A 27,610-nucleotide genomic window follows, 5' to 3' on the forward strand; every position below is an offset into this window, starting at 1 on the left:
TTGGGAGGAGAGCGTGGGGGGAGATCTGGGGTGCTTCTGTGAGTCAGACCTGCTGTTTCCCTAAGGAAGCAAGGCAAATGTCCTCTCTAAGGGCTAGGAAGGTTGGGGTTCCCTAGAAGGGCATGAGGGTGTGCCAAGTACAATGTTCCTCCTGGTCCTGGAAGCCAGGCCTCCCCACATACATCACAGCAGTGTGAGCCACTCGTGTGTGTGTGTGTGTGTGTGTGTGTGTGTGTGTGTGTGTGTTGTACGCATGCCCAAACACTTGTGTTCATGATGTGTGTGTGTGTATATCACATATTTCCTACATTTTAAAATACTATTTGTGTGAGTTGGGTGGTTTGTACACCTGTTAATGTCCCTGCCTGTTAATGTCCCCAACAAGCCTGCTCCAGGCATCCCAGTGACCCAACTGTGAAGAGTCCTGTCCTGTACCCTGCCCTCACCACACAGGAGTGAGAAGAAATAAGGAAGTAAAAACCATGGAAAGCTGATGGTGGTACTCACTCATCCAGAGCAACCCGGGAAGGCTGCCTGGCAGTGGTGACATCCAGTCTCTTCAAAGATAAACCAGAGCTGAAGACGGGAAAATACCTACAGGAAGGGGGCTACAGGGCAAACCATGACTGGGGTGCTGGGGGACACCTGCTGGACCCCCACCCCCAGGAACAGGGTTGCAGGTCCATTTGGACAGAAATATCCATCTGCCTCTACTTGACCCATCCTGTGCTCACCTGCTTACACATGACCATGACCTTGCTTCCCGAGGGCCTTTACCTGCCCCATCTGACTCCCGAGGAGAAGCCCCACTCTCCAGGCTTGGCTCTGATGCCCCTAGCAGGATAGTGACAGTGGTGTCCTCACAGGGGTGTGACATACCTGAGACGGTGCCCATAAAATGCATAAACTGCAGGAGTCTGGCTGTTGTTGAGGTAAGCACACAGTTCTGTCCAGGAGGCTGAGACGCCACACAAAGACCACAATAAAATTCTCCTCCTTTTCTGCCTCAGGTCACCCGGATGCACTGGTCCGTGACCGCTGAGCCCCTTACTGTGGACATATTACCCATAGGCATGCATATCCATATTTTAAAATACAGACACATTTAGGTCCCGTGAAAAGCTTATCGGGAGGTACCATCAATATCCAGAAGTGTGCTCGCTTTGGCAGCACACGTACTAAAACTGGAACTATACAGAGAAGATTAGCATGGCCCCTGCGCAAGGATGGCACGCAAACTTGTGAAGCATCCCATATCTTTAATAAAAAAGAAAAATCCATAATAAGTAATCCCCAGGGGGAGAAACTGAGGCTCAGAGAAGTGAGCTGGCTGGCGGCCTCCTGCCTACCTCTCTCTAACTGCTGAGGCAAGGATTTGAATCCAGACAGTGTGATTTTGCACAAGTCCATCCCAAGCCTCAGGCTACGTAACAGGAGGAGAGCAGGTTGTCCCAGAGACTGGAGCCAAGTACCTCAGACTTCTCAGCACACAGATAGAGTGCCTTCTATCTCCCGGTCTTACATCCTCAGGTTGGTTCTGATGCCTTCAAGGCCAGCAGGGAAAGAACCCTGAAGCCCTGGTGAACCATGTCCCTCCCTCTCCTCCTGGGGCAGCACTTTACCCTCCACACCCCCTTAACCCCACAGCACCCAGGGCCAGCACAAGGCATCTTTGGGACCCCTACAGGGTGACACCATCGCCCAGCATGCGGCCCAGAGCAGCCCACTCCTGCTCCGCAGGAGCTTACCACAAGAGAGGTGTTGCTCTGCCAAACCGCTTCTGAGCTGTGGGGTGACAGTGACAATAGTAACAGTAACTCACAGATCTCCCTGCCTCTGACTCCCAAATGCTGGGATTAAAGGTGTGTGCCACCGCTGCCCCTTGTCAGAATTCTTTTTATTTATTTACTTCTTTAAAAATTCATTTCCAGGCTGGAGAAATGGCTCAGGGGTTAAGAGCACTGATTACTCTTCTGAAGGTCCTGAGTTCAAATCCCAGAAACCACATGGTGGCTCACAACCATCCATAATGAGATCTGATGCCCTCTTCTGGAGTGTCTGAAGACAGCTACAGTGTACTGACATATAATAAAGCTTTAAAAAATCTTATTTCCACTGGGCGGTGGTGGCACACGCCTTTAATCCCAGGGTAAGGCAGAGGCAGGCGGATTTCTGAGTTCGAGGCCAGCCTGTTCTACAGAGTGAGTTCCAGGACAGCCAGGGCTGCAAAGAGAAACCCTGTCTCAGAAAAAAAAAAAATCATTTCCATGGGGAAATGGCTACTATGATGATCATATGTGATGGGGAGATGGGAAAGACAGAAAACTATGGCATGCACTCTGGAGGGAAGCAGAACTAGAGATATGGTGGTGGTGGCAGGGAAGAGAGAGGGCTAACCTGTTATCATTGCCCAGTAAGGTCCGCTGGGTGGTATGCAGCAGCCTGGAGCTCCCGCAGTCGCAGACTCAGGTCCTGAACCTGCAGCTGCCAGGCCACAGGATCACCCCGGCTCTGCAATGATGGAGGTCTGAGACGAGGAAAAGTTCAGTTTCCGGGTTGGACATCCAGGAAGACCCACCATGGTCTGTGATGCCACAAGAGGCCATGTTGGGGTCTGTGGTCTGTGCTGCTGCCCCAGGCAGGGATGAAACCTGAGATCCACAGGGATGCCAGCTGTCTGTGCCTCTGACTGAAGGTTTGGTGGTGTTCTCAGACTTTGCTGCCTCAGGGGGCCATGTTGATGTGAGGGTCCTGTGTAGCCATCTGAAACAATGACGAGGGTTGTGAGTGGCTCAGTGGTCCAGATCCAGACAGAGGCTGTGTCGGTGTCTGTGGCTAACGTTAGCACTGAAGGCGTTGCGGATGTCTGGACTGGGCCTGAGTCTGGCCTGAAGCCCCGTAGATGTCTGTGGCCGTGCTGAGCTGCCCCACAGCCCCACTTGGCTGCCACTCCCACCTAGGCCCAGATCCTGTGAGTTAGCCCACCCTAACACTTACCCCGTTTGAGAGCTGCTGGAGACCACGAAGGGGCCGGTCCTGTGGAGCCGTACCTGCAGGATCTCCATGACTCTGGGCTACAACCAAATATCTGAGAGGAGTCTCCACAAGGGTCCAGTATCAGCCGTGTCGCAGAAGCTACAGGCCTCGAACCGACTTATAGCAATAAACATTCACAAGTAAACGTGTTTGGGCAAAAGGATAGACCATGTGACACACCGCAGCTACAAATTCTACTACAATGATTTGTTCTTTAATTTTTTTAAAGATTTATTTATTGTTATATGTAAATAGACTGTAGCTGTCTTCAGACACACCAGAAGAAGGCATCAGATCTTGTTACAGTTGTGAGCCACCATGTGGTTTCTGGGATTTGAACTCAGGACCTTCAGAAGAGCAGTCAGTACTCTTAACCGCTGAGCCATCTCTCCAGCCCCCTGTTTAATTTTTTTACATGTTTATTTATTTATTTATTATATGTAAGTACACTGTAGCTATCTTCAGATACTCCAGAAGAGGGAGTCAGATCTTCTTATGGATGGTTGTGAGCCACCATGTGGTTGCTGGGATTTGAACTCAGGACCTTTGGGGAGAGCAGTCAGTGCTCTTACCCGCTGAGCCATCTCACCAGCCCTTTTTCTTTAATTTTAATTTAATTTTTAAATTTTTCTTTTGTGGGGGAGGTTACAAGGGTGGGGCACACATGGAAGCACTGGGAAATGAGCAGAGCTGGGTACATGATGTGAAACTCCCAAAGAACAAATTAAAAATATGAGAGAAAAAAAGTTGTTTTCATTTAAGTGTTTGTGGCATGTCTTTAGGCTCACCACATGCATGTAGTGCCCTTGGAGGCCAGAAGAGGGAGACAGATCCCCTAGAACTGAAGTTACAGGCAGTTGGGAGCTGCCTGGTGTGGAAACAAGGAACAAGATCTGCTAGAGAGGTGAGTGCGCCTGACTGCGCGGCCCTGTCTCCAGCGCCTAGACTAAAGAATTCTAACACAAATAGTCCAGAACCCTTCACGGCCACCATTCTGTTAGTCTGAATTATTTTACTCGGGCAGTCTCTCTTCATCCCCAAAGCTGGTCTGGAAGGATAGAAGGACAGTGGTTACTTCCCAGCAGCAGGTGGAGGAGAGTCAGATCTTGCCAGTCACAGCTTTCTTCTCAGAGGGAGGGGACTGAGTGTTTTGCTGGCTTTTCTGGAAGCTGTGTTTTGCTTTGTGTCTGTGAAGCCTCTCGCCCCTCCCTCCTCATCTCCCTTAGTGGGCAGACTGCCTCGGGTTCTCTCAGGGCCCCAGGTCAAGCTCAGATGACAGGAGCAGAGCCTGTGCTGAGAGACAGAAAAAGTTGGCATTGAAGACGGGAATGTTACAGCTTTCAGAAAGGAAGGAAGGAAGGAAGGGAAGGAGGGAGAAAGGGAGGAAGGGAAGAGAGAGAGAGAGAGGTCATTCCTTTCTCCAGTCAAACCCTGGACGGCTCACAGGAAGGCCTGCATGGAAGAATAAATGCAGGGCAGGATTGGTGATCCGGGGCTTCCGGGACTCCTCCTGTGGGCGCCTGTGCACCCAGACCTGAGGAAAAGAAACATACAGAGATCTGGGGAGGACGGAAGAGCCAGGAACAAGGCAGGGGGCCTCAGGCAAGGCCACAGGCAGTACCAGGGTCCTTGTCACAACACATCTGGCTGTGATGGTTAGTTTTTTGTCAGGTTGACACAAGCTATAGCCATCTGGGAAGAGGGACCCTCAGCTGAGAAAAAGCTTCCATCGGATTGCCTGTAGGCAAATTTTGATTTATTTTTTTAAAGATTTATTTATTTATTATATGTAAGTACACTGTAGCTGTCTTCAGACACTCCAGAAGAAAGCATCAGATCTTGTTACAGTTGTGAGCCACCATGTGGTGCTGGGATTTGAACTCAGGACCTTTGGAAGAGCAGTCAGTGCTCTTAACTGCTGAGCCATCTCTCCAGCACCTGATTCTTGATTTATGATCGATGTGGGAGGGACCAGCGCACGGTGCGTGGTGCCATCGATGGGCAGGTGGGCCTGGATTCTATAAGAAAGCAAGCTGAACAAGTCCTGGAGAACAAGCCAGTAAGCAGCGCCCCTCCCTGGCCTTGGCCCCAGTCTCCTGCTGTAGGTCCTGGTTTAAGCCTCAGCGGCCCTTCATGATGGAGTGTAATGTAATCTCTTTCCTCCAATGAGCCATCTCTTCAGCTCCACTTTTTTTTTTCTAATGGTGTTTTTACCACAGAAATAGAGACCTAAGTGATACAAATGGCAGTAATAAAACAAAACAAGCCAGGCAGTGGTGGTGCACACCTTTAGTCCCAGCACTTGAAAGACAGAGACAGGTATATCTCTAAGTTTGAGGCCAGCCTGGTCTATATATTGAGTTCCAGGACAGCAAGGGCTACACAGAGAGACCCTGTCTCAAAACAAAACAAACAAAAAAAGAAAGCAAAGACAAATGCCAGTTAGTTTGCTAAAGCCCTCCAGAGCTGGGGTGTGGGATAACCATCTCCTAAACCCATAAAGGCTGATTAGAAGGGGCTAACTACAGTCTCTGCCCTGAGGCTGGACAAAGAGCTCTAATACAGTGCTCTGCTGAGGTTCCCAGGGCAGAGGTGCTTGAGGCTGTGACTCCCAGGACAGGGGAGAGCAGGCACAGGTGCAGCAGCATCAGGACCAGACTTGGGCTAGCCTTGGTAAGCTGGCTAGTTCTAGCCCGCTGGCCATATTGTGGGCTTGTGGGAGCCTGGTCACCAGATTTACTCTGCATTCAACGCTTCCCCCCCCCCCCCAACTGCTTGACTCTGTAAGGTCTCAGACCTAGGGAAGAGCATTGTGACTGGATGTCACAGTACTATCTGCCCTGGATTCGCCAACTGCAGGAGTGCTACCATCTTGTTTTTCTGTCATGTTCTCGGTGCTAACACGCCTATGCCTACATACATCTCTGGCTCTTGGGATCCTTAGGGATAGAACATCCCTCAGGATGTCGAATTCCTCATATGCAACGGTGTGGTATTTTGCAAGTTAACTGTGCACAGCCTTCTAAACACCTTAAGTCATCTCTCAATGAGCTCTAGCCAGTCCCTAACACAATGTGATGACTGTGTGCACAGCTGTTACATGGCCTTCCAGACCCAGTCTAGGAAGGCCTGTTCAGCACAGGGAGAGTCTGAGGATGGAACCCAGGACCTTGCTAAAGCTGGGTGCTCACTGAGCCACACCCCCCATTTACCTTTTTATTTTAATTGTATCATTGTTGTTATGAAGATGGTGGTGATGATGATGATGATGTGTGTGTGTGTGTGGATGTGTGTGTGTGTGTGTGTGTGTGATTATGAAAGTACAAGCACAAATGTTCCAGGACGTCCTTCGCAGATCAGAAGACAACTGTTAGGAATTGCTTCTCTCCTTCCACCATGGGTTCCGGGGATCAAACCCAGGTTGTCAGACTTCTGCTGCAAGCACTTTGATCTCAGTTCCCAGGCCCAGCCCTTTCTCTGGCTTCCTTTTCTGAATATTTTTGAGTGTCAGTTGATTGAATCTATGCAGGGAGAGAGCCAGCTGTGCTCAGCCGAGGACGTCTCTGAATCTATGATGTACGCTGCTGAATTACCGTTCAGATTGCAGACTCCATGCCTGTCTTAGTTACATCTGTTTCTATTGCTATAAAACATCATGACCAAGGAATCTTAGAAAAGAAACTGTTTAATCTGGAGCTCACAGTGCCAGAGGGTTAGAGTCTGCGACCATCGCGGCAGAGCACTTGAGAGCAGGCAGGCAGGCAGGCAGGCAGGCGCCGGAGCAGTAACTAAGAGCTTACATCTTGATGTGTATGAAAATGAGGCAGACTCTGGAAATGTCCTGAAGCCAAAAAGCTCACCCCCAGTGACACACCTTCTCCAACAAGGCCACAACTCTTTTTGCTTGTTTGTTTGGTTATGTAAACAAAGTTTCTCTGTGTAGCCCTGGCTGTCCTGGAACTCACTCTATAGACCAGGCTGGCCTCGAACTCACAGAGATCCGCTTGCCTCTGCTTCCTGAGTACTGCCCCCTGGGGACCAAGTTTTCACAAGTATTATCGAGCACTCAGGGATGTCTCTCCCCTTCAAGCCACCATAATGATGTTCCCTCCCAGCCTTCCCATGAGCACCTCTGACCAGAGGAACCTGCCTAGTGAGCGCCAGGCACTGCGCTCCTGCAGGAAATGGACAGCAACAGACAACAAGCCTAACACACACACACACACACACACACACACACACACACACACACGCACAGACAACAAGCCTAACACACACACACACACACACACACACACACACACACACACACACACACACACAAACTGTTTTCAAACTTTCCCAGCGACTCCAAGAGCGTTCCCCTAGACCGTTTTATTCTTTTCTAAACCCAAGCTTCGATCTGGAGGCCCACGTCACAGTGGTTGCCTTTTGTCTCTTTTAATCTGGACTCCATGCCTGGCCTTATGTGGTCCTTCTTGACGTCAGTGTGATACAGGCCCCAACCAAGCGTCTTGTGACATGTGATTCATTTGTCTTGGCATTTGCTTATCTTCAGAGCAATTTGAACAAGGTTCTCCTTCCGTTCCTAGTTACAAATTGACATCCACAGTAGGGGTGAGGGATGGGGTGAGGGGTGAGGGGTGAGGGGTGGGGTGAGAGGTGGGGTGAGGGGTGAGGGGCGAGACTTGTCTCTTGCCACCGAGTCAGACTGCAGTTTCTAAACAGATGAGGCCAGGCTTTGTGGTGTTCACTTTTAATCCCACATTCCAGAGGCAGAGACAGGAGGATCTCTGTGAGTTTAAGGCCATAGAGCAGTGAGCCTGGTCCACATAGCAAGGTTCAATCCAGTCAGAGTTATGGAGTGAGATCTGTCTCAGGAGAGAGGGAAGGGGAGAGAGAGAGAGAGACAGAAAGAGAGAGACAGAGAGACAGAGGGGGGAAGAGAGAGACAGAGACAGAGAGACAGAGAGAAAGAGAGAGAAGGGAGCTCTCACTCTTAGTTCCTAGAGTGAGAACTCTAGCGTGGCTGTTTGAAGCATGGTTTCACAGCTTCCTGGGATTGAAGGCCGCGGCCACCCACCAGGCTATGGCGGATGTGCAGATGGATGTCTTTTTTCTAGCACGCTGGGCTGGTTGTTTTTGTTTTGTTTTCAAGATTTATTATGTGTCTGAGCACACTCTAGCTGTCCTCAGACACACCAGAAGAGGGCATGGATCTCATTACAGATGGTTGTGAGCCACCACGTGGTTGGTGGGAATTGAACTCAGGACCTTCGGGAGAGCAGTCAGTGCTCTGAACTGCTGAGCAGTCTCTCCAGCCCCTCTCTCTTTCTTTCAACAGTAGCACAAGAGGGGAAGACACTGTCTTCTGGATGTGACACGGTGATTGCACCCATGAACTCGGAAGCTGTGGCTACGATAACAAGACCTGTACAGGATGAAGGCTATCAACGTTCCCGTATGGATGAAGGCGGGGCCTTACCCTTCGCTGAGGAGCTGTTGGTAATTAATGGCTGCTAGGACAGGGAAGCCATTTTTCTTCATTGGTGCAGCGACTGCTAAGTTGCCCCCGTGCTCCACAGTAACCCGCCTACGAGCACGCCTGCAGCCCCTCAGTCCAGCGGCCCACACACATCCATCATTATATACAGCACGGAATTGTCGGAGAACACGTTTAAAAATACAATAAAGGGGGAAAAGTAATACATGTTGGCTGTTTATAGAGAATTACAACAGTATGGGAGCTCATGAAGTGAGAAATAAAAGCCAACGAACTGGGGCTGGGTAGATGGCTCAGAGGTTAGGAGCACTGCTTTTCCAGAGGTCATGAGTTCAATTCCCAGTACCCACATGGTGGCTCACAGCTGTAGCTCCAGTTCCAGGAGATCTGACACCTTCACATAGACACCCATTGGACAAAACACCAATGACCATAAAGTGAGAATAAATAAATCATTAAACGATGTGACCACAGCATTGGGGTGGGTGTGTTTGTTTGTTTGAGATGAGGGCCTCATGTCTCAGGCTGGCCTGGAACTCACGATTCTCCTGCCCTAGGCTTCCCACGTGGTCACTTATTGAACCAAACTCTGTTGTGCACTACTGAATTAAACAGTTAAAGGATCATCGGCTCCCTCTTGATGTCTCTGACAGAATAGCCTGGGAATCCTGCTGAGTCCAAGGAGGTGGCCTCTGGCGGCCCCAGGGTCAGGTCACCTTCCCCCTTCCTGTGCTTGGGTCGGCTTGGGCTCCTAGAAACGGGAATGGATGCAGTTTGTGGGTGCAATGTGGCCAAAGCACATGAGTCATTGCACGCCCCAGTGCCGGGCCTCTAAGTATATATAGGTCACTGCTGGTCCGCATCTTGCCCACATCTTGAGGCGTCTCCTTTGAAGTCTAGGTGTCCTCTCTGCACTGACCTGGGACAGGACCTTCCTGATGACCCAGATGACGGACGCTAGTCCCCTTGAACCTCACACAGGACAAGGGGCCTGGAACTCTTTCCTACCGGGGATTTCCAGTCATCTATACATTTGTCCCTCTTGTCCCCAGTTATGGGAGGAACAGTTTTGAGAGTTGGTGAAGCAGGGGAGTAAGACTCCTTAACTCAGTCCCCATCTGGCCACAGACATGATCACAGCAAAGGACAGCGGCCGCTGGGACTTGGTAACTCAGTGGACGTGAACTGTCTCTCTGTATGAGCTCCAGACTCCCCTGCTTTGTAAAAATGAGATGTTGTAGTCTGTGGCCCTGAGGCTGTGCTCCCATCTGCATATCAACCTTCTTTCCCTCCTGGGCAGAGCTTGGCTCCTCGGGAGGAAGGCGCAGAAGAATCCTGGAGAGTGGGAGCTAAGCCTTTGCCTTGTGATGCTCTCCAAGGTCACCCGAGGAAGCAAGTCTGGCCTACCCCAATCACACCAGTTAGAACTGCGCCAAAAAACTGTAGCCTGTGTGGTCGTGACTTTGAGAGGGTGTGTTTGTCTTTCTGTCCATTGACTCTCAATCCGCGTGGGCTGACAACTCATCTCCTGACTGGGCAGGAGCCGGTGAAAGACTAGTTTCCCAAGAGTGAGGCTGAAAGGTGTGAGGGGTCTGGGGGCTCTGCAGCCGCCACTGGGCACAGACAGGGAAGGCCGGCCGGAGGAAGGGTCGGAGTCAGACCCCAGCACATCTCCAACCCATCTATCTTGCTTCTGCTCCTGGGAGCAGGGAGTCCTCCCCACTCCTCCTCACCATCCCCAGTCAGCCTGCTTGGGGGGTTTTCCTCAAAAACATGGCTCCCAGTTACCTAGCTCTGGGGCAGTGGAGAAATTTAAAGTCATCTGTGACTGCATAGCAATTTTGAGGCTAGCCTGTGTTATATACAGCCCTTCCCCCCTCTCTCCCTCTCCTCTCCCTCCCTTCCTCTCCCCTTCTTCACTCCCTCCCTCTCCCTTTCTTCCCTCCTCTTTCCTTTCTTTCTCTCTCCTCTTTCTTTTCTCCTTGTTTTTTTAAGGTTTATTTATTATTTGTAAGTACACTGTAGGTGTCTTCAGACACTCCAGAAGAGAGGGTTTCAGATCTCATTACAGAAGGTTATGAGCTGAGCAGTGGTGGTGCACGCCTTTAATCCCAGCATTTGGGAGGCAGAGGCAGGCAGATTTCTGAGTTCGAGGCCAGCCTGGTCTACAGAAGTGAGTCCAGGACAGCCAGGGCTACACAGGGAAACCCTGGTTATGAGCCACCATGCAGTTGCTGGGATTTTAACTCAGGACCTTCAGAAGAGCAGTCAGTGCTCTTAATCGCTGAGCCGTCTCCCCCACCTTCTCTTTGTTTTTTTGAGACAGGGTTTCTCTATGTAGCTTTGGCTATCCTGGAACTGAGGCTAGCCTCAAACTCAGAGATCCACCTGCTTCTGGCTCCTGAGCGTGCCCCGCCCCCGCCCTGGCTACGCCCTGTCGTAGTCTCACACATACAAATTCACCCCGCTATATATCGGTTTTAGAAGTCTGAGGTGGGCTAAGCCTATGAACCTAACTGGGTCATGTCCCTTCTGGAGGCTCCAGAGGAGAACCTTCCTGTTTCTGTCACCTTGCCCAGCTCCCCCAGCTGCCCGCCTCCAACTCCTACTTAGGTGGAAGATTTTCCTCCGGGGTGGGGGAAGAAATTCATTTCAAAAAGAGGTCTTTAGGGCTTCGGTGGCAGGGGGACAGTTGAAACAGAGCCTCTTGTAGCCCTGGCTGTCCAGGACTTGATGTACACACCAAGTTGGCCTTGAATTCACAGAGATCCTCCTGCCTCTGCCTCCCTGGTACTGGAATTAAAGGGGTCCACCATGCCTGCCTGCAAGGGCTTTGATCTGCTGAACCAACCGTGCCCCTGGCCATAGTGCATCAGGCACACTATGCATTTCTTCTTCCATTTTCTCTCCTTCACCGCCACGTTTCTTACGTTGACTACAGAGACAGAACACAGCCTGTCTAGTTTCACAGTAGTTTCAGAACTGTACAGATGTGACCTACTTTTTCGGTGGATGCCATAATTTTGTATGTCATAATTTAACAAATTTACTCTAAAATAACTGTATTATTTTATAAAGCATAATGTTTCTATTGTAGATTCTCCAGTACTTTCTGACTGCCCTGTGAACAAATTCCAAGCCCTCTGCCATAACTTAAAGTCCATATGCCCTGGCCAGTGTGCCTCTCTGCCCACATTCTCCTTTGATGTCCTCAGACTAGCCTCACAGCCTTCTCTGGCACCTCCCTCTCTCTCTCTCTCTCTCTCTCTCTCACACACACACACACACACACACATACACACAAGAAGCTAGGTTCTATTCATTCTCACACACACACACACATGTGCATGTACACACACATGTATTCATGCATACACACACACACACACACACACACACACAGGTTCTGTTCATTCTGAGCACTATCACAGAGCATTAAGAGCAACACCCGCCTACTCCGTTGGCATCCGAGCCAGGAAGATCAGCCTGGAGTGACCTGGTCACTTGGTGGCCACACCTGCCGGAGCCTTTGATCCTCTTTTCCTTTCTGTTTTCTTTTCTTTCTCTCTCTCCCTCTTTCTTTCTTTCTTTCTTTCTTTCTTTCTTTCTTTCTTTCTTTCTTTCTTTCTTTCTTTCTTTCTTTCTTTCTTTCTTTCTGTTTTTTTTCCAGATAGGGTTTCTCTGTGTAGTCCTGGCTGTCCTGGAACTCACTCTGTAGACCAGCCTGGCCTCGAACTCAGAAATCCACCTGCCTCTGCAGGATTACACACCCGACTTCTTTCTTTTTTTCTTTCTTCCTTTTTTCTTCTTTCCTTTCTTTCCTTCCTTCTTTCTCTTTTCCCCTTTATCTTACTGTATTTTATTTTATTGATAGAACCTCGCTATGCAGCCCTGGCTGTCCTGGAACTCACTGTGTAGACCAGGCTGGCTTCAGACTCACACAGGTCTGCTTGACTGAGCCTCCCCAGAGCTGGGCTTGAAGGCGCACTCCGCTATTCCCTGCTACCTTGTCCCTTCCTTAGACCTGTGTTTTTGCACCTTGACAGAGACACACTGAGTTCCAGGTGAGGCAAAGGGGAGGCTGGAGGCCCCTGGGCAGACAGGAGCAAGACTTAGAGGCAGAGCCAAGGAGATGAGGAAGGAGGGGCCAATGAACAGAGGTCTCCTCACTCCAGAGAATCTTCTGTGCCCTGTGTTTTTAAATTATTTTCATTTATTCATTCTAAGTATGTAAGAGTATGTAAGTGTATGTAAGTATGTGTTTTGCCTGCGTGTATGCCTGTGTGCCATGTGTATGCAGTGCCTGCAGAGGCCAGAAGAACACCTTCAATCCCCTGGGATTGGAGTTTCAGGGGTTTTGAGCCAGCATATGAGTGGTGGGAATCAAACTCAGATCCTCTGAAGGAGCAGCCTGTGCTCCTAACCACTGAGCAACCTCTGCAGCTCCAGTGGCCACCATTTTAAACAAAATTGTCTCAGGAAGAAAAATCCAAACATTTTCTCCCCTGTGGTGATAAGGATCCTGCCCACTGGAGGGGACACACAAATCCATGTATTCAGGTGAGCGGCCGCTTACTTCACAACAAGGGCGACCATTTAACACCTTAAGTTTCCAAGAGGCAGAAGGGTAATGGACAGGGACACTGGGGACCTCAGTCCTTAGTGCCCCCTGCTTCTGCATTTGTTAATGAGGAAGCCCAGGGGCAAAACCGATGAGCAGGCCAGCCTGGTGTGGGAGCCCCGCTGTGTGGCTTTGGGCAGTTAGTTCACCTAGCAGTTCAGGCTTGGCCAACCGCTCCTTGGAAATGCAAAAGCAACAGTGAGAGCCAGTGAGGACTCTGCAAAGCAGAGGCTGGATGGGCCAGGCAGAGCGGAGGGCAGGGCTTCTCCAGTGAGGGCTCCAGGCCAGGCCGCAAGGGGCGGCTCTCTTCCTGTCCTCACATTTGTCTTCTCCCAGGACTCCTCTGCCTTTACCTGCTCCTGAGATTGGAGGTCAGAATGGCTGTGACCCCTGGTGTCCCTGCTGTGTCCACAAGTACCACAGGTCCCTGGAGAGCTCACTTTGCTGCAGACCTTTGCAGTTCCATTCCCGGCCTCCCTGGAGAGCCTTCCAGCATGTCTCCTACCCCATAGTCTACATCCTGACACTCTATGGCACCTGGGAATCTGCCAGATTACCCTCCCTCTCCTTACAGATTTGCCACTGTGCCCTCTTATGTGACTCCCCGCACTACTGCCTGCTTCCGGACACCTCTGCAGCCCTGTTCTTCACAGCAGCCAGAGATCCCTACAGAATACCGCCTTCACCAGGACACACACTCCTCCCAGTGTACCCCGCTCCCTCTTTCTGCTGGATCTTCTTCAGGCCCCCTACTCTCTTTAGTCCTTGATTTTCCAACCGATGGACTCCACTCAAATTGTCCACCAGGTTGGAGCTGCCCGCATGGCTCTGTGGAAGCCTTACTCTGGTCCTTCAAAGCCCAGCACCTTCCTTCCACTAACCTGTCTCTCCTCCCTTCTCATCCTCCCCACCACTACCCCCACCCCCATCACCCTCAGCAAGGCCTTGCTTTTTATCCAGGAAAGACAGGTATGCACAAATTAGAGACTGAACTTTGACCCCCACCGAGGTCTGCAGACTCTGGGGATCCTTTGTCAGAAGTTTCCTCTCCTGGAGGGTAGCAGCCTTACAACAGGGTGGACTATGTCCTTGCTACCCTGGATGGTGACATCTGATATGACTGGGCTCCTTTCCTCCCTGACACGCCACTCCCCGTGTTCCATCCACTCACCTTGGCCTGTCTGTGTCTCTTTCATGGTATCTGATGTCAGCTTCTACACACACGGACACACAGGCTTCACGCCTGTCCATTTGGCTGCTTTCTACCACCTCCTTATCCTGCTTCTGTCTCTGACAGCTGGGGTTGACTGTGGGTCAGGGAGGTCATGTCCCTCCAGTGGCTCCCAGCTCACAGACTGAAATCCAAAGTCCCTGTTTGCACATACAAACCCCGACACCAGGAGGCCATCTCGTGTCGCTTAGACTCACCTGTGCCCACGGTGCTGGTTTTAGCCATCCTGCACACCCCTGACACGTCCCTTGTGCCAGCGTTGGCATGGAAATCTTCTTCTTGTAACAGAAATGGCTTCTCTCCTTCCCTCCTTCAAATAGTTGCCCAGCTGGGCAGTGGTGACACACGCCTTTAATAGCAGCCCTCAGGAGGCAGAGGAGGGTGGATCTTTGTGAGTTTGAGGACAGCTTGAGCTTCAGGACAGCTAGGGCTACACAGAGAAACCCTGTCTTAGAAACACAAAACAAAAAAAATCTACACTTATTGTGTGTGCACACTCAAGAACTTATCACAAGCACTGTGCTGGGGTCAGGGGAAAATCATCTGGAAGGCAGATCTCGGCTCCCACTCCGCGGGTCTGGGTCGTTGACCTGAGGTCCTTAGGTTTGGTCGCAAGCATCTTCATCTTCTGAGTCATCTCACCTGCCCAATGTTGCCACCTTTTATTTTTATTCATATATGTGTGTGAGGGTGTCCAGTAAGGACACCAGAAAAGGGCACCGGATCCCCTGGAACTGGAGTAGTAGAAAGAAACTCAGGTCTTCTGGGAGAGTGACAAGTGCTCTTAACCACGGAGCCATCTCTCCAGCTCTCTATGTTGGCTTTCTGAAAATACAGATTTAATTTCATGTGTCTGAGAGTTTTGCATGTATGTACGTCTGCACATCACATGCGAGCCTGGTAAGGGTGGAGGTCTGACAGATCCCCTAGAACTGGAATTACAAATGGTCATGAACCACCGCCTGGGGGCTGGGAATTGAACCCAGGTCCTCGGGAAGCGTAGCCATTGCTCTTAGCCATCCCTCGGACCCCCATGCAGGCTCTGAGTGGAGCTTCCGTCCCTCGAGGACCTCTACTTATCTGTCTGCAATCATCCCCTTCCAACAAATACATCTCCTTTTCTTCTTTGAAAGCAGGATCCATGTAGCCCAGGCTGACCTCAAACTCTCTGGTGTCCCTGCCGCAACCTCCCCTGTGCTGGGATGACAAGTGGGCATTGCTACGCCCAACGAAGTTAATGGCTACTGCTCATTTTCTTCGTTGTGCTTCTATTTCCACTGCAGTTTCATCCCCACACAGGCAGGCAGCTCTTTTCTGCTCCTGGCTTTACACTCAGTGCCTGACACACACTAAACACAAACTGAGCCAGGGGTCTTTACCGGGAGATGGAAGGAAACGACAGTGGTTGCAGTCAGCCACCCCGCAGTCACCAGCCTTTCAGGGCTCCTGTGTGTAACTTGCAGATGTTACAGAAAGCCCCCAGGCCGATAAGAGCCTGCTTCCCACGCTGATGCAATGCATACGTTTGTTCACGCAAGGTTTCCTTTGTCACAGTAATCCGAGGTAGCAAAGACCCTTTTGGTCAGTAGAGCAACCGCCCGGGTAGCCGAGAGGCTTCACTCAAGAGACTACATTTCCCAGGAAGGTTGCCCGCAGCGCGGCAGCTCTGGCTTTTAAAGGGCCTCAACTGCTAAATCTGGAGCAGTCCGGTCGGGAGTCCGGATGGGGTGGGGGCTGCCTGATGGAAGCCGGTAACAGAGCCACCTGCGAGGGGGACTGTGTGGGCAGGCTCTGGGCTCTGTAGTGTCCCGGAAGTAAGGCTAGGCTATGCCAGCCGGAGGCAGCTCCTCTCACCTGCCCAACTCGGCATCGCCCAGAAGACCCCGTTTCTTCCCTTAACTCCCCAGAACCGTAAGGAGGTGGAGCTGTTAATCCTGTGTCTCAGCGGGAGGTGCCTCCCCCACCTCCCGGAGTGCCCCTCCTGGTCCCAACCCAAGGGGTCCCCTCCCACAATTCTGTCTGCAGGAGAAGATGGACTGTTTTGGGATTGTGGGGGCGGGCGGTAAAGATGCTCAAGCCGCAAGACTAAATGCGGGTCTGGGGTCTGTATGGAGCTGAGCCTCACTACACAAAGCCTCTCACCTCTCTGCCGAGCCCCAAGCTCTCCCGGTAAACGTGGGTCTGCAGTCCTGACCATAATCCATACCTTCCCTGGCAAAAATTCGGGGAACCGCTGCAGAGCACCTTGCAAATGGTAATGGACTATGAGAATAAAAAATTTCAGCATCGTGCGATCCGATTAATTCATTCCGTTTGTATTTGTGGGGAGCATTATACAGTATCTCAGAAGTAAGGGCATTTGGGTACCTTCTCCATAAAATCTTAGTGGAAACCAGGAGAATCTGTTTTCAAAATATCCCAAACAAGTCTACACTAGAATGTGTTTTCAAATTTGGAAACTTGTGTGGGGGGGGGGGGTCACGGAAAGCATCAGAATTTAAAACTTCGACCTTTTGAACTAACCTGGCCTCCAACAGCAATCGCTTCACCCAGATAAGCCTGTAAGGAAGCCATCAGGTCTTCCTTCCTGCCTTCCCCTCCGCCAATCATTTGGATTAACCTATAGTGTGTTTGTGTGTGTGTGTGTGTGTGTTCAACTACCTTGGTCTCTCTCAGTCCCTGGTCTCAGGGACTCCAAGCCCAGTAACCTCCCCCACACACACCTCCCCCGAGTCCAAAGCTCCATCAACTAAGCAGCTCCTACTGGTGACACACAGGCCCAAGCCTTAGCAGAGGTTAGTTCATGTTGATCAGCTGCAATTCCCCACCCCCAGGCTACTGTTGAACAGCTTCGTGCCTTTTGCTAGGGAATAAAAAACTCCGGGGTCCGGGGATCCAGCTCAGGCAGACAAGACCATCAGAAACTCAAAGCGCAGCCAAGAGGACCTGGCATTGTGAGCAGGATGTCTGCCGCAGACAAAAGGTTCGGGGCTCTCTGGGGGTCTCTTCGGCAGATCTCGGAGCCTCTAAACTCTCTCAGAGCCTAGGACTCCCAACAGCCCCAGGTCGGACTACAGATGGTGGCGCCCCTTACTCACTTCGTGGATTTTTGCCAAGCCCGGCGGGAAAGATGGATACATTTTAACAAAGGCATCTTCCCACCAAAATGGCGGTGGTCCGGACCACGGCTCCCTGGTGAACTGCATACCTCCTATACCTAAGTCACCACCAGGGAAACGAGGTCTCCCTCCTCGACTTCTCCCTTTGCGCCCCATTTTCCCAAGTCTCTAAAGCACACGGAGCCTCTGCTCATCCCAAGGGCCCCAGGACAGTCTGATCAGAGCCATGGGACAGCACCTGATACAGACCGCACCCCCATCGAGACGCACCCCACCTTGAAGAGGCCAGTGGGAGAGGGGACCTTCACCCCCTAGGGTGGGCCTTGGGGGGTCCTGCTGCTCACACCCCCAAAACTCCCAAGCTAGCCAAGCATGTAAATGAACACTTATACTCAGATACATGGGAGATGTGGGGGGTCTTTGAGGAGAACAGGTCACCCGGGAGGCTCGTCCGCATCTCCCAGAGGTCCCAGGAAGCTTTGGGGGGCTCGGGCTCAGGGAGCCATATCCTCGCCAAGGTCCGGGGGTGCATCGAGGGGAGAGGCAACTCAAGAGGGGGAAGGGACAAAGTTTGAAAGTGCCCTTCCAACTGTTCCAGGGAAAGTTTCCTTGAGGACCCCGCAGGCAGAGAGGGGGTAGGGGTGTTAGGGGAGCTGTGGTCGGGTGACCCCCGAGAGGTGACCGGACCCCGGGGAGGCGACCCCTCCCCCCTTGTCCCGACTCGGCCCGGCTGGGAGTCGCCCAGCTCGGGGCCGCGTGTGTTAGTTGGGGCCGCTTCTGAGCCGCTCCGCCAGGTTGGGGGACCCCGCAGGCAGCCGGGAATGGGGTCGCTGGTAGTCCCAGGGGAGAGCTTTCCTACGGGGGGTCTCAAGCCCCGGGGCTCCCCAGCTCCGCAGAGCCAGCCCCCCGCAAAGGGGAAATGTGCCGGCGCCCCAGCGCTCCTCGGCGCCGTTTGGGGCTCGTGGCGGGCGCGGGGGGCGGCGACCGGAGCGCCAGGGTCCCCAGCGGGGAAGCCTAGAGAGCCGGGCAGAGACCCCGAGAGACGGCGGGCAGCGGGAGGGCCCGGGCCGCCGGGAAAGGTCGAGTTTGCTCAGCGGAAGAAACACAGATGGCGGCGACGCGGCGCCATTCCGGGCCGGGAGCAGGCAGCCAGCAGCCCAGTCCTCACCGCGGTCCGCCCGCCGCCGCTAAATACCCGGATGCGCCGCCCGAGCGCCAGACGCAGAGCTGGGAAAAGGGAGGCCGCGGAGGCGGAGGCGGAGGCAGCGCCAGGCGCCGGGCGAGCGACGGAACGGTGGGGGCTGGGCGCGCACCGCGACCCGCGCTTGGAGGACAGGAGCCACGCGCCGCCCGCGTCCCCGGCAGCCGCACTTTGGTCTGGCCTGCTAGTGGAGCGGGAGAGCAGATCGCGAGTCCGGATCTGCACAGCCTCCGGCGAGGGCCGGCGCATCGGAAGGCTCCTTGAACCGGCGGGAGCAGGCCGGCCACCATGACCGAGAACTCCACCTCCACCCCGGCGGCGAAGCCCAAGCGGGCCAAGGCCGCCAAGAAGTCCACGGACCACCCCAAGTATTCAGACATGATCGTGGCCGCCATCCAGGCGGAGAAGAACCGCGCCGGCTCCTCGCGCCAGTCCATCCAAAAGTATATCAAGAGCCACTACAAGGTGGGTGAGAACGCCGACTCCCAGATCAAGTTGTCCATCAAGCGCCTAGTGACCACCGGTGTTCTCAAGCAAACCAAAGGGGTGGGCGCCTCGGGGTCCTTCAGGCTGGCCAAGGGCGATGAACCCAAGAGGTCGGTGGCTTTCAAAAAGACCAAGAAGGAAGTCAAGAAAGTGGCCACTCCAAAGAAGGCAGCCAAACCCAAGAAGGCTGCCTCCAAAGCCCCAAGCAAGAAGCCCAAAGCCACCCCGGTCAAGAAGGCCAAGAAGAAGCCGGCTGCCACGCCCAAGAAAGCCAAAAAGCCCAAGATTGTCAAAGTCAAGCCAGTCAAGGCCTCCAAACCCAAGAAAGCCAAACCCGTGAAGCCCAAAGCCAAGTCGAGTGCCAAGAGGGCCAGCAAGAAGAAGTGACAGTGAAGGCTTGGCGTGGGGACACTCCTTCCTCCCTCCTGGTTTCTGTAAATACATTTCTCTCTTGATCCCATCGGAAACCTTTTGCCCATTCTATTCTGACTTTATTCTATAGAGGACAGAGTTTGGATTCCTCAGACAGACATTGTGGAATGACTTCTTTTTCCTTAACCCATTGTGCAAGGACAGCAAACAGACCTCATCTTTGTAATGATGGAGATGTACTTTTTTTTCTTGATTTGATATTAACCTTCTTACGGGATTAGGGATGTGGGTGTGTGTTTCGGTCGGTGGTTTGTTTACTATGAAGAAACTGGCAAAGTTCTGGCTAGGGGAGGGGACCCAGGAACTAAGGTTTGTCTTTTAAGGCTTTCTTAGGTTGTTTGTCCCTTTGAGGGGGAGCTTGTCCCTTTGAGGGGGAGCAGGTGATACTCCACCTAGCTGGCCAAGGAGGGAGGAAAAATTCCCTGGGCAGCCCTACTCAATGGTGGGAAGTTGGGAAGCTGGTTTCTTTCTCTCTTCTGAAGCCCTAGTGCCTCCCCATTGTCTACAGGGGGAAAGGGGTCCAAGTGACAGCTGGTTGGAGAGGCCATAGCTTCTCACAACCAGGATCTAGCCATTGGGAAGGAGGGGTCTTTTCAGCTGTCTCTGGTTAAATGGCAGTGGACTTGGGGGGGAGGGGTGGGGAATCAGCCAAGTGCCTCAGTGTGCCTATGGAAACTTGGGTTTTTTACACACGATTGATGGATTGTGTCCTAGGAGGACTTTGCTCGCTTCCTTTCTCCCCCTTCCTGTGTAAGATGTCGCTTTGCTTGGTGCTGCTTCAGGTCTACCAGCTGCCACTTAAAGCCCCTCAAACCTCTTGCTTTTTGAGTTTTTTCTAAGTAGCGGAGGAGGAGGAGAGGCAAGGAGTGGACTGTAGGACCTACTACAGTTGATTCGCGTTTGCTAGGTAGCTTTAGCGAGCCAGAATTGTGTGCATGTGTGTATATGTATATATCCATATCTAAGACTAGGACTTAGTCTCACTTCGGGAGCTGGGAGAAAAAATTCTGTACAGTTGTCTTTCTCTTATTTTAATAAAATAGGAAACTCGCGCACCCTACCCCCCTTTTTAAACAAGTGTAACTAGTGCCGGGGAAAATTACTGTGGTTGTAATTTTAAAACTTTAAAATAAAACTGGAAAGAAAAAAATTCTGTGTGGTGCATTTTTCTTTAATTGGAGGGGAGAGGAGCAATCTGACGGGCGATGTGGGAGAGCTGGCGCCACGTTCGCGCCGGAGAACAGCGAAGCTTTGGAGTGACAGGAACGCTCAAATAGGAAGGTCGGCTGGGGATGTCGGTGGGTCGGGAGAGGTAGGTGTGTAGGCAGGGGCTGGGGAGGAGAGGAGCAGTGAAGTCGCTTTCTCCGCCCACGCGGCGGCTTCCCCAGCGCGGACCTCCAGGCTCTCGACTTCCAAATCAATCCTTTCGCCACGGGCCGACGCCGTCAGGCCCCGCCTGCGGGTGGGGTCTACGGTCCTGCTAAAGTGAGCTCCTGATGTTCTGATTGGCTGCCGGGGCCCTGCCCACGCCACGTGACGGGGAGCGCAAGGCAGCAGGCTGGCTGGAGCACTTCTTCAGCCTGTGGGCGCGATGTGGACCGGCTGCGCGTGGCGCGCGGCGCTGTCCCCCGGCCGCCGCGCTCACTCAGCGCTGGCTCAGCTGCTCTGCGTCCTGGACGGCGAGCTGGAAGGGATCCGCGGGGCTGGCACCTGGAAGAGTGAGCGGGTGATCACGTCCCGCCAGGGGCCGTGCATCCGCGTGGACGGCATCTCCGGAGGTAACTTCCCCTCCTGGGAGTCCGCGTCCCTGGTCAGGAGGCCAAGAGCCCTTCCAAGGCTTGCATGTGAATTGGAGGCCCTAGGGTGGGTGTGGGAGACGGGCACGTGCGCGTAGCTGCTGGTCTGTCTGAGGCACACCATGGCCTCCTGGTGTTAACTCCACCTGTTTAAACCTGTTTCGAAGGAGGGAGGTGATTTTACCCGTCAGCACCTTTTGGGTGCCGAGGGCTGGGCTACACAGAGACCCAGCCCTGTGAGAAAAAGAGAGCGAGATCCAGCTGCATCAGCGCCCTACCCCCCAGCCTCCAGGAGGAGTGACCAGAACAAACCCTTCCTTGAGCAGATGTGTGTGAAGGGCTCCAGTTGCTACACCTTTATTCCTGATGACACCTTGTATGCAAGAGAGGTCATTTCCCCCCTTGGTTTTTCGAGATCGGGTTTCTCTTGTGTAGCTGTGGCTGTCCTGGAACTTACTCTGTAGACCAGGCTGGCCTCGAACTCCGAGATCCTTCTGTCTCTGCCCCCAGATTGCTGAGATTGAAGGCGCACGGTACCGTGCCCTGGTTTGAGAGACCAATTCTTATGGAAAGGAAGCATGCGCTTATTCCCAGCATTCAGGTCTAAACGGAAAAACCCTGTCTCAAAAAGCATAAATAAGTAAGAAAGGAAGAAGGTGAAATGCGACCAGATTTCCCCAGACCCTCCACTGGCCAGCTCCAGTGTCACACGATATTGGAGTGGAAGGCCAGCCTCCACCAAAGAGGCCAAAGTCTAAGCAACAAGGCAAGGGTAGATGAGGGCTACCGAAATTCCCATGTCTGCGCCTGTCTTCCCTTTTAAAGAGGACCATAGAATGAACCTCTTGTCTCCTAACCTAACCTTCAGCCAGACCAGATGGCTCTCCCCACGTGATTTCAAAGAGATCTAGAATCAGTGGGTTGGGGATGGGGCCCAGAGACAGAGCGCTCGCCCAGCTCACACAAGACTGGTAATGGGTGCAATTCCCAGCACTCACAGCACACACATGACCATGACGGGGTGTGGGGAGAGTCAGGCTCTTAGGCTGTTTATCTCTATGTGCACTGGTGTTTGTCTACATGTATGTCTTTGTGAAGGTGTCAGATACTGGAGTTAAAGACATCTGTGAGCCGCCATGTGGGTGCTGGGAATTATACCCCAGTCCTCTGAAAGAGCAGTCAGTGCCCTTAACCATTGAGCCATCCCTCCAGCCCCGCCTTATTACCTCTTTAAGGTGGATGACTGAGGTCTGTGGGACAGCCCTCTGGAGAAGCAGTGCTGAGGCAGCGGATGGTGAGCACTGGCACAGGAGGACTTGGTCCCTTTCACAGTCAAGAAAAGTAAAACCGAGATGACCGTGGTCCTGAGGCTGTGGAGGTCTGGGATCCTCTTAGAGGGAAGGATTTCATCTCTCTAGGGTTTAAACCTCTCATCCTTCAAGGGCCGAAGCAGGGAGGGACAATCCTCTCATAATCCTCCTGGGCTGTGGCAGTGGATTCAAAGCCTCCTGGCCTCTTCCCTAGCATGGGATCTTCTGTGCAGCTGTCGCCTCTCAAGGACAAATCCAAGTTGACTTCCTCTGGCCCTGTCCCAGGACCTAGTGCTCTGATCTTTGCAGGCTTTTCTCTCCTCCCATCCCCTTCCCCTCCCCTCCCCCACCCTGTCTTCTTCTCCCTCCCCCCTTCTCCCCTCCCTCTCTCCCTTCCTCCCCCCCCCTCTCTTTCTCTTTGAATTTACACTGTAGACCTGGTTGACCTCAAATCCAGACATCCACCTGCCTCTGTCTCCTGTGTGCTGGGATTAAAGGGACGCATCCCTATGTCTGGTTTCCCTTCCTTGTATTTGTTCCTTCCTTCATTTCTTTTTCTGTTCTTTTCTTTTTTGTTGAGACAGGTTTTTTCTGTGTAGCCACGGCTGTCCTGGAACTTGTCTTGTAGATCAGGCTGTCCTCACATCAGAGGGATTCCTCTGCTTCTCCTCCCAGTTAGAGATGTGCCTGCCTCTGCACTGTGAGTGCTGGCACTGAGGACGTGCCACCCCAGCCCAGCCCCTCTTTGTATTTCTAAGCTGAATGCTTGGTCTTCTCCACCTCAGGAATCCTCAACTTCTGTGCCAATAACTACCTGGGCCTGAGCAGCCACCCTGAGGTGATCCAGGCAGGTCTGCAGGCTCTGGAGGAGTTTGGAGCTGGCCTCAGTTCTACTCGCTTTATCTGTGGGACCCAGGTATACAGTGGGTGTTGGGTGGCTGGCTCGGGCTGTCTGTGTGTTCAGTCAGCTCAACTGATCCCAGGGCCGGGCCACTGTCAGCCCCAGGCTGGGGCAGGCCTCTTCTGAGAAGCCTGGAGCCAGGATTTGTGCTACTGAACATGGTAGCTTTCTTTTTGGCTTTTTTGGGCAGGGTTTCTCTGTGCAACAACCGTTGGCTATCCTAGAACTTGCTCTGTAGACCAGGCTGGCCTCGAACTCCTGGAGTTCCATCTACCTCTGCCTCCCAAGTGCTGTGCTGGGATTAAAGGTGTGGGCCACCATGCTTGGCCATACATTATACATTTTCTAACAAAACTTTTTTTTCCCCCCTGAGACAAGGTTTCTCTGTATAGCCTTGGCTGTCCTGGAACTCACTCTGTAGACCAGGCTGGCCCTGAACTCAGAAATCCACCTTCCTCTGCCTCCCAAGTGCTGGGATCACAGGCATGCACCACCACTGCCCCACCTAACAAAACTCTTGAATCAGACCAAACAGCTCTCAAATCTAAGTGGTAGGGCCCCAGATATCATAGGCTCACTTAATGTGATCCTCTTCTTTCTTGTGGAGAAACCAAAAAGACAGCCTGATGTGAAGGCATGTCTTCTGTCCCCAACATCACTCAGAATCCCAATACTAGACAGACCTCCACTGCAGACGAAGCTCCACTGCAGACAAAGGTCCACTCAGGGTCAGGCCTGCCGGGCCCCAACCTCAAAGGGGGAGCAGCTGCTATAGTCCACGGCTCTGAGAGTCGGTTGTCTGTGCTAACGGAAAGTGTGGCTGAAGCTAGAGGCTTCCTGCTCTGGGTCTGCTGATGGCCACCCAAGCCTCTGTCCTCTAGAACGTGTCTCACACAGCCTGCAGACACTGACCTTTACCTGCCTGTGTCCTTTAGAGCATCCATAAGGACCTAGAAGCCAAGATCGCCCGCTTCCACCAGCGTGAGGATGCCATCCTCTATCCCAGCTGTTTCGATGCCAACACTGGCCTATTTGAGGTGCGTAGAGGCTGTGGGTAGCTTGGAGTTGGGCATGTGGGAGCACTCGGAGCATGTCAGTGGTAAGAACAACCTATGTAACTAGAACCAGAGGTGACAAGAGCCTGCTACTGACTCGAGGTTTTCATCTGGCCCTAGGCACCTGGTAGAGGTAGAGTTTTGCCTCAAGGGGAGTTATGAGGGAAGGGGACCTTCTGGTGGCTCTATAAGAACTCCCCCCTGTAGGCTCTGCTGACCCCAGAAGATGCGGTTCTGTCAGATGAGCTGAACCACGCTTCCATCATTGACGGCATCCGACTGTGCAAGGCCCACAAGTACCGTTACCGCCATCTGGACATGGCTGACCTGGAAGCTAAGCTGAAGGAGGCTCAGGTGGAGTGAGGCCCTGGGGCTCCAGAGAAAGGCCTACATTTCCCTGCTCAAGGAAGTCAAACTTGGAGGGATTCCCTCTTCACACAGAGCCCGAAGAGCAGAGGGAGCCATTTTGACTCTCTCATCCCTTAAACGCCCAAGACTGTTCTGTAGCCCCATTGTTACCTGAGATCTGGTAGCATTTAAGCGGAAGGTGTGTGGGTGTGTCCAGGACCTGTCCCAACTCCAGCTTGCCCACCTGAGGTCTGAGCCCTATCTCAGGGACAGGGCTAAAGTGGCTAAGCCTAGGAGAGCTGGGCAAGGCCCAGGATACAGCCTCAAGGCTGTAGAAGAGCAGGTGCTTTGGTCCTACGACATATCACCTGCTCGCCTCCATCCCACAGAAGCACAGGCTGCGCCTGGTGGCCACAGACGGAGCCTTCTCCATGGACGGTGACATCGCCCCCCTACAGGAGATCTGCCGCCTTGCTGCTCAATATGGCGCCCTGGTCTTTGTGGATGAGTGCCACGCCACTGGCTTTCTCGGGCCCACTGGACGGTGGGAACATTTGAGGGCTGGGTGGGGGGCTTCTGAAGGCGGAAGGGAAGTCAGAGCCGGTGACAGCAGTGGCTGCTTTCTTTGCAGGGGCACAGATGAGCTGCTCGGTGTCATGGACCAGGTCACCATCATCAACTCCACTCTGGGGAAGGCGCTGGGAGGAGCATCAGGTGCCTACAGAATCCTATCTCCGGGGTCTCCTTCCCCACATGCAGGGCCTGCCTCGTCGCTGTAGACAAGATGGGGACAGGAATTGGAGAGAAGGACTGTGAAGTAGAGGAGGGGGTTTTAGGCAGTTTCTGGACCCTCTTCAACTTTTTCTCTGTTTTCAGGGGGCTACACCACAGGGCCCGAGCCGCTGGTATCCCTGCTACGGCAGCGTTCTAGGCCCTACCTCTTCTCCAACAGCCTGCCCCCTGCTGTTGTGGGCTGTGCTTCTAAGGCCTTAGACCTGCTCATGGAGAGTAACACCATCATCCAGTCAATGGTTGCCAAGACGCGACGGTATGGGGCCCACAGGGGTGGATCAGGCAGAGGGAGAGATGGTAGCCACACACCTTTCTGCCTCCTCCTGCCTCCCTCTTTTCCTTCCCACCCCCTCTGCTACAGCATCCTCCTCCTTCAGTCTCCAGTGCCCTCTCTCATGTCTCCTTTCCCACCCACCCCCTCTGTCCTTCCTGCCTCTGCCTGTGCCCCACCTGCTCTTTGGGGCCCGTACTTCTGTCTTTCTTCCTTCCTCTCACAGGTGGGCATAGATCCTAAGCCTCTTGCTCAGGCTCCATGGCCTTCAGCTCCCTGTGACACTCAGCTGTGTCCCCAGGTTCCGCAGTAAGATGGAAGCCGCTGGCTTCACTCTCTCAGGGGCCGATCACCCCATCTGCCCTGTGATGCTGGGGGATGCCCGGTTGTCTTCTCAAATGGCGGATGACATGCTAAAGAAAGGTAAGAGCATCCGGGCTCAGAGTTGTCCTCAGAGAAAAGCACACCTGTAAACTGTAGCTCCTCCGTAGATCCACGTCCTGCTCCTTGCTGCCCACAGCTCCTTAGGTCAACCATCTTCCAGACTTAACAAACCACAGGCCATGAGGTCCCCTGCCCGTCCTCTTGGGTGTCCCTTGTGCTTGTGGGTGGACCATGGGACAGAAGGCCCGTATATGTCATAGCCACAAGGCTTGACTGCCACTGGTGTACCTCTGCTGTTTACCCAGGTATCTTTGTCATCGGATTTAGCTACCCTGTCGTCCCTAAGGGTAAGGCGCGGATCCGGGTGCAGATTTCAGCAGTACACAGTGAGGAGGACATTGACCGATGTGTGGAGGCCTTCGTGGAGGTGGGGCGGCTGCGTGGAGCTCTGTCCTGAGCTCTGGCTAGGGACTTGCAGAACCAAAGATCCTCTATTGCCAGTGACATAGGGCTCCTCTGGTCTGACCAAACCAGAGTCAAACCAGAGGCTCTGACTCAACCCAGACTTCTAGAGCCTGGTTGAAAAAAACGGGCCTGTACTTGTGATCAGAGAGACAACAATGTGGAAATTGGCTTTGACACTTCAGGCTGCTTTATTCTTTTCTGGGTAGGCTCAGTCCTCTGGCTAACTGAAAAATCAGGCGGGAGCTGGATCTCTGAGGGTAGTCAGTCCCCGACATGAGGTGCTCCCTTCCCCTAAACTAAGTCGGTATGCTGTGTCTGCGAGTCGCCATTTTGTACAGCCATGTTCTGTGCTGCTGTGCAGGGCAGAGGAAAGCCAGCCCTGTGGACGCTTTCTGCAGTTTAACCTTGGTGGGCACCTTATCTCCTGTGCCCTCTCCGAAGGACAAAATGTAACTGCTGAATGAGAATTGTTCCTGGACCTGTGTTTGGGAGGAGAGGGCAGAGGTTCAGACCCAAGAAAGAAGAAAGCAGGTCACAACTGAAGGACATCGAATTCGAGTTTGCTAGAGCTCTTTGTCCTTAGGCCCCTGTGCCGGTCCCCGTCCCTCCCATTTTAGAGAGCTGGTGTTCAGCTTCCAAAGCTGGCAGTCTGGTGAGCA

At 52.9% G+C, this 27,610-nt stretch overlaps 2 protein-coding genes and 1 non-coding gene across 3 annotated transcripts; all 3 read left to right on the top strand.

The window, feature by feature from the left end:
• The first annotated feature begins 1,154 nt into the window (after nt 1-1,154).
• On the top strand, nt 1,155-1,261 carry LOC127668294 (U6 spliceosomal RNA). The gene has a single exon (XR_007974067.1). It is a non-coding gene; the product is annotated as a U6 spliceosomal RNA (small nuclear RNA).
• Nucleotides 1,262-18,736: 17,475 nt separating this feature from the next.
• LOC127667911 (histone H1.0) lies at nt 18,737-20,779 on the top strand. The gene has a single exon (XM_052161308.1). It carries the CDS (start codon nt 19,000-19,002, stop codon nt 19,582-19,584), a length of 585 nt encoding a protein of 194 aa, XP_052017268.1. The 5' UTR covers nt 18,737-18,999; the 3' UTR covers nt 19,585-20,779.
• A 400-nt stretch (nt 20,780-21,179) lies between these two features.
• On the top strand, nt 21,180-27,125 carry Gcat (glycine C-acetyltransferase). The gene is made up of 9 exons (XM_052161442.1): nt 21,180-21,407; nt 23,521-23,651; nt 24,572-24,673; nt 24,899-25,045; nt 25,429-25,583; nt 25,671-25,753; nt 25,916-26,087; nt 26,404-26,525; nt 26,792-27,125. Exons 1-9 carry the CDS (start codon nt 21,221-21,223, stop codon nt 26,941-26,943), a joined length of 1,251 nt encoding a protein of 416 aa, XP_052017402.1. The 5' UTR covers nt 21,180-21,220; the 3' UTR covers nt 26,944-27,125.
• Nucleotides 27,126-27,610: the final 485 nt, after the last annotated feature.

The sequence above is a fragment of the Apodemus sylvaticus genome, chromosome 17 (genome assembly GCF_947179515.1).
Source record: "Apodemus sylvaticus chromosome 17, mApoSyl1.1, whole genome shotgun sequence".
Taxonomy (NCBI): domain Eukaryota; kingdom Metazoa; phylum Chordata; class Mammalia; order Rodentia; family Muridae; genus Apodemus; species Apodemus sylvaticus.

Bases quoted from the DNA above. Each gene is read 5' to 3' on its own strand.
- LOC127667911 (XM_052161308.1), top strand. From the start codon at position 19,000: ATGACCGAGAACTCCACCTCCACCCCGGCGGCGAAGCCCAAGCGGGCC.
- Gcat (XM_052161442.1), top strand. From the start codon at position 21,221: ATGTGGACCGGCTGCGCGTGGCGCGCGGCGCTGTCCCCCGGCCGCCGC. The intron at 21,408-23,520 runs GTAACTTCCCCT...TCTCCACCTCAG, and splicing joins CGTGGACGGCATCTCCGGAG to GAATCCTCAACTTCTGTGCC. The intron at 25,584-25,670 runs GTGGGAACATTT...CTTTCTTTGCAG, and splicing joins TTTCTCGGGCCCACTGGACG to GGGCACAGATGAGCTGCTCG.